This window comes from Crinia signifera, chromosome 5, assembly GCF_055691185.1.
Source record: "Crinia signifera chromosome 5, ASM5569118v1, whole genome shotgun sequence".
NCBI lineage: Eukaryota > Metazoa > Chordata > Amphibia > Anura > Myobatrachidae > Crinia > Crinia signifera.
In genome coordinates this window covers 151,629,387-151,636,087 of record NC_139221.1, presented here as the reverse complement: position 1 = coordinate 151,636,087, position 6,701 = coordinate 151,629,387, and the positions used below count along the sequence as shown (strand labels likewise).

General features: G+C 44.8%; 1 protein-coding gene across 1 annotated transcript; it reads right to left on the bottom strand.

The window, feature by feature from the left end:
- Positions 1-3,753: 3,753 nt before the first annotated feature.
- LOC146079574 (uncharacterized) lies at positions 3,754-6,110 on the bottom strand. The gene is made up of 2 exons (XM_083186295.1): positions 5,395-6,110; positions 3,754-4,542 (listed from the first exon to the last, which is right to left on the bottom strand). Exons 1-2 carry the CDS (start codon positions 5,809-5,811, stop codon positions 3,970-3,972), a joined length of 990 nt encoding a protein of 329 aa, XP_083042421.1. The 5' UTR covers positions 5,812-6,110; the 3' UTR covers positions 3,754-3,969.
- Positions 6,111-6,701: the final 591 nt, after the last annotated feature.

The following is a 6,701-nucleotide window of genomic DNA, read 5'->3' as shown; positions in this document are numbered from 1 at the left end:
CTCATCTGTTTATACGTTACTGTGACTGCTGGTACCCCATCTGTCTATAGGGTACTGTGACTGCTGTCCGCAGCTCCATATCAGTTTATAAGGTACTGCTGTGACCGCAGGCCGTAACCTACTGTTTTTTTAAAATGAATAAAATTATTAAAAGTTTAAAAAAAGAAAAAATGTCTCTGTCCCACGTGCTGTGACTGCTCTCCGTAGCTCCGTACCATCTGTTTATAAGGTACTGTGAGTGCTGTCTGTACCCCATATGTCCATACCCCATCTGTTTATACGGTACTGTGACTGCTGTCCGCAGCTCCGTACCAGTTTATAAGGTACTGCTGTGACCGCAGACCGTACCCCACTGTTTTTTTTAATTGAATAAAATTATTAACAGTTTAAAAAAAGAAAAAAAAATGTCTCTGTCCCACGTGCTGTGACTGCTCTCCGTAGCTCCATACCATCTGTTTATAAGGTACTGTGAGTGCTGTCTGTACCCCATCTGTTTATAAAGGTACTGTGACAGCTGTCCGTACCCCATCTGTTTATACGGTACTGTGGCTGCTGTCCGTACCCCATCTTTTTATACAGTACTGTGGCTGTTTTCCATACCCCCTCTTTTTATATGATATTGTGACTGCTGGTACTCCATCTGTTCATAAGGTATTGTGACTGCTGTCCGTACTCCAACTTTTTATACGGTACTGTGGCTGCTGTCCGTACCCCATTTTTTTATATGATACTGTGACTGCTGGTACTCCATCTGTTCATAAGGTACTGTGACTGCTGTCCGTACCCCATCTTTTTATACAGTACTGTGGCTGCTGTCCGTAACCCATCTTTTTACATGATAAAGCCAGATAGTGGTCTTATTAGATATTAAACTGATAAAAACAGATACACAGCACAGCACACTCACAGACCAACTCAGTGCTGCACGAAATGCCCATTGCTCCTCGGCTGCACATTGTAAACACAATAAAGCCAGATAGGAGTCTTATTGGGTTTTTAACTGAACGTGTACGATTAGGAAGGAAGACTGGTAATAATAATAGAGTTTAGCAATCAGATTAAAATTATTGTGAAATATTTGTATTATATTTTCTAAGCAAAACAAGTATAAAATCTAAAAAACAAACATGAACATTAATTACAGTGACTTTTTTAACAGTTATTGGGATACAAAAAGGTTTTTGTCTTACAACATTAAAGAAAAATACATGCTCTTTAAGCTAAAAGCTATACTTACAAATCTCCTAAATTCTAAAACTCTTCAAAATGTACAACACAAAAACATAAACAAAGGAAAATATTTTAAGTGTTTTCTGCTATTATGATGTTAGAATGTAGAAGGCCAAAAACTGGGTTGACCATACATGGCTGATGGATCAGACATGGCTACTGGATAATGTGGGGTACACACCAGGACGACCACCGTCGTTCACGACCGATAGACGACCATGGAACGATTTCCCTTGGACTTCCCGGGAGCTCCCAGGCAGTCCCCAGCAAACGATTAGCAAAAATTGTGTTTTTTTGCGGAACGATCTAGATCCGATCCCGATGCGCCCGCGATGGTCGTTAAGACGGTCGGATCGCTGGTTTTTGTTTTTTTTGCAAGAACACATGCGACCGTCGTCAGATGGGCCTTTGAAATTTGAATGAAGGGGCTGGACTAGCAGAGGGGGAGGACTAGCAGAGGGGGATAGGAATAGCAGCAGCCATTTTAAACCAGTGTATTTCTGCTTTGTTACTAGTGAGGCTTGGTTTATACCTGCTGAACGCTGGACATAGCTATTTACACATTACTTTGTTTTGCCTGCCATTACAAAGTGTCTTTTAACCCTGCACTATGGAGAATGCAGTGATGGGTAGTCACCAGCAACAGTACCTGCTCTATTATGCAGTTTTGAAGCTCAGGCGTCAGAGAGCCCAGCGCAGGAGAGAAAGATCATGCTGGACAAAGCAGTGGCTACTTCAGCGTCAGACTCGTTCGCACATGCCACTGCTCAGGGACATCAGGGAGAATAACCCAGACGATTTCCGTAACTTCTTGAGGATGGATGATGCCACATTCCAGGAATTGCTGCGTCTGGTGACTCCCCACATCGAGAAGCAGGATACCAAGTATCGCATGGCTATCCCTGCTGAGGAACGGCTGGTGGTCACCCTGAGGTTTCTGGCGACAGGACGGTCTCTTGCTGACCTAAAGTTTGGATCCCTCATCTCCCCGCAAGCTTTGGGCCTCATCATCCCGGAGACCTGCAAAGCCATTGTGAAGGTGCTGCAGTACCAGTATTGCAAGGTAAGGATGAAATATACACTGTACACTTTATTGTGCAAACAAAATATTTTTATTTATAATTTAGGCCTAGGACAGAAACAGGTTTTTTAGGCCTTTCATGGTTAAAACATGTAAAATAGTAAATAGATTGTGTCAACAAAAATATATTATAATACCATATATAAAAGATATTGTACAAAAACACACACTATATATAAAGATTTAAGTATGTATGACCCAGTTTAAACTTTCCCAATAAGTACGGGCTACTGTGTGGCAGAGGATGTCTGCTGCAGATATGTAAAGGCTGCGGCCCACATGGCGCATGGCGCAGATGCAATGGTCCCGGCCCCATTGATGTGCGCAATACGCCATGTGAGCAGTGGCCATCACATACCTGCAGCTGAGACCATGTCTGCCGCACAGTACCCCATACTATTGGTAAAGACAAAAGGGCAATAAATGGAGTTTGCTATCCAGATTGAGGAGAATCCTGTTCTCCCTCTGGTAATGCAGGTACAGGTAGCAGCATATAAAAAAACAAAAAACACACTCTGGTAACTTCTGGAACAGGCACTTACAACAGTAGGGATAAGGTACTGTGTGGCAGAGGATGTCTGCTGCAGATATGTAAAGGCTGCGGCCCACATGGCGCATGGCGCAGATGCAATGGCCCCCGCCCCATTGATGTGCGCCATACACCATGTGAGCAGTGGCCATCACATACCTGCAGCTGAGACCATGTCTTCGGCACAGTACCCCATACTATTGGCAAAGAAAAAAGGGCAATAAATGGAGTTTGCTATCCAGATTGAGGAGAATCCTGTTCTCCCTCTGGTAATGCAGGTACAGGTAGCAGCATATATGTAGAAAACCAAGACAAAAGACACTCTGGTAACTTCTGGAACATGCCCTTACAACAGTAGGGATAAGGTACTGTGCGGCAGAGGATGTCTGCTGCAGATATGTAAAGGCTGCGGCCCACATGGCGCATGGCGCAGATGCAATGGCCCCGGCCCCATTGATGTGCGCCATACGCCATGTGAGCAGTGGCCATCACATACCTGCAGCCGAGACCATGTCTGCCGCACAGTACCCCATACTATTGGCAAAGAAAAAAGGGCAATAAATGGAGTTTGCTATCCAGATTGAGGAGAATCCTGTTCTCCCTCTGGTAATGCAGGTACAGGTAGCAGCATATAAATAAACAAAAATACACACTGTGGCCCTTGTGTGGCAGAGGATGTCTGCTGCAGATATGTAAAGGCTGCGGCCCACATGGCGCATGGCGCAGATGCAATGGCCCCGGCCCCATTGATGTGCGCCATACGCCATGTGAGCAGTGGCCATCACATACCTGCAGCCGAGACCATGTCTGCCGCACAGTACCCCATACTATTGGCAAAGAAAAAAGGGCAATAAATGGAGTTTGCTATCCAGATTGAGGAGAATCCTGTTCTCCCTCTGGTAATGCAGGTACAGGTAGCAGCATATAAATAAACAAAAATACACACTGTGGCCCTTGTGTGGCAGAGGATGTCTGCTGCAGATATGTAAAGGCTGCGGCCCACATGGCGCATGGCGCAGATGCAATGGTCCCGGCCCCATTGATGTGCGCCATACGCCATGTGAGCAGTGGCCATCACATACCTGCAGCTGAGACCATGTCGATGGTAAATGATAAAGTAGCCTATTTTTTAAGACAGATCCTCAAAAACAGGACACTCTGGATCTTCTATCAGTAAAGAACTGTAGAATTGACGGTACTTGGGGGGTTGAGAAGGCTGTGTAGGTGTTGACTGGGTATGTGTTGGAATTGTGCTCGACTGGCCTGCTACGGTGGCAGGCGGAGTAGGCACTGGTGATTCTAATGACAGTGGTGTGTCTGGTGCACTACCAATGCCAACTATTTTAGTGCCACTGTTGAGATACCCTAAACTGCCATTATACACCAACTCCATGCATAACTTTTCAAAAGTAAGTTGCTGGTCAGGAGCCATGTTGCGAACACACTCTGCCACATAAGTGAAGTAGTTGTCATGTTTGTCCGGGTTTCTTTGCAGGACTTGATGTGCCCGCATCATAAATTCTTCATGTGCCGCTGCTTCTCCTTTTTTTCCTTTGCCACGCATTTTTTTGGCACGGGGGAGTGGTGGAGTGGGTTCCAGGGTGGGTGGCGGAGTGCGTGCCGGAGTAGGAACTTCGTTAGATGTGCATGCATTCTCAGATAGGACAGATAGGTCTGGGGTTGCAGGTGGGTAGTCACCAAGCTGTAAAAAAATTGAACATGTTTACTAATCAATTCTATTTACTTCTAATTTCAGTTCCCTACCAGCGTGAATGAATGGAAAGTCATCGCAGAGGAGTTTGAACAGCGATGGAACTTCCCAAATTGCGGTGGAGCCATTGATGGCAAACATGTCCGCATAGCCCAGCCTATCAATAGTGGTTCCTACTATTTTAATTACAAGGGCTATTTTAGCATTGTACTAATGGCTGTGGTGAATGCCAACTATGAGTTTATCTTCCTGGATGTAGGAAGGAATGGCCGTGCATCGGATGGTGGCACTTTCAAGGACACAAAGTTCTACGAAAGGCTCATAGCGAACACCCTTCACTTGCCGTCTGTCCAGGAAACTAAACAGGGGCTTAACTTTGTTTTTGTGGCTGACGAGGCTTTTGGCCTGCACGAGCATGTCATGAAGCCATATGCGCAAAGGGGCCTGAACCATGACAAAAGGATCTTTAACTACAGGCTATCCAGGGCACGGCGTGTTGTGGAAAATGCTTTTGGCATCCTGGCAAGCCGGTTTCGCATTTTTCACACTGCCATTAACCTGAGGGTGGACAAAATTGACTGGGTTGTCACGGCGTGCTGTGTCCTGCACAATTTGCTCCGCAGAAAAGCCACACAGCAAAGGGCTACAGGCACAGCACTCCAAGAAGACCAAGAACTGCCAGAGGAGGTAGTGCAGATATCCTCCTTGCAAACCCCAACACAACGCTACACAGGGAGTGCACGAGCCAAACAGGTGAGGGAAGAGTACATGGCCTACTTTAATGGGGAGGGCGCTGTGGATTGGCAGGAGGAATCAATTAGATAGCCAAAAAAATAGACTCACCGATGCAGACTGCGAATTCTCCTCCTCCTCCTGCGCCGCGACTTCTTGGTTTTCATGTTCGACCATAAGGACTACTCCTGTCCTCATCGACTCCTGGCTGAGGGTGAATGTCAACCGGTCATAGTACCAGAGCGATGTTTGATACATCTCGTCGACTCCAGCACCAGACTTCTTTGCAGCCTCCATCTTCTTGTGTTCCTTTAAGAACACCGTGCGCATATTCTGGATGCGTTTCCTCACCCATTCAACATTGGCCTCTGGATGAAATGGAAGACTGTAGCGTGCCAACTCCTCCAAGGCTTGGTTTCTTTTCATTTTGTTTGAATACTCCTTGGATTTTGTTCGCCACAGGCATTCGTGTGTACGATATTTTTCAATAAACCCTTCCAAAAACTCTTGTTCCTTTGCGTTGGACATTGGGACTGTAAAAAGATAAAACCATTTTAGTTGTTATAGTTATACCCATGTTTTGTTTCATATTTAAATTTTTATAGTTATAGTTACCAGTTTACCTAGTTCTTATGTTTTAAGTATTTAAAATGTTAATAAACTTTTATGAAAACCACTATACATTTTATTGTGCAGATTGCTATTCACACACACAGGTGAATGGGGCCTAGCAGAGAGGAGTGCATGGAATACTGCAATGGTGGACAATGGTTTATGTATATATATCTATATATACACAAACACACACACACACACAGGTGAATGGGGCCTAGCAGAGAGGAGTGCTTGGAATACTGCAATGGTGGACAATGGTTTATGTATATATATCTATATATACACAAACACACACACACAGGTGAATGGGGCCTAGCAGAGAGGAGTGCTTGGAATACTGCAATGGTGGACAATGGTTTATGTATATATATCTATATATACACAAACACACACACACACAGGTGAATGGGGCCTAGCAGAGAGGAGTGCTTGGAATACTGCAATGGTGGACAATGGTTTATGTATATATATCTATATATACACAAACACACACACACAGGTGAATGGGGCCTAGCAGAGAGGAGTGCTTGGAATACTGCAATGGTGGACAATGGTTTATGTATATATATCTATATATACACAAACACACACACACAGGTGAATGGGGCCTAGCAGAGAGGAGTGCTTGGAATACTGCAATGGTGGACAATGGTTTATGTATATATATCTATATATACACAAACACACACACACAGGTGAATGGGGCCTAGCAGAGAGGAGTGCTTGGAATACTGCAATGGTGGACATTGGTTATATGTATACACACAGACATGGGGCCCACCCAAAAAAAACAGTGACATGGT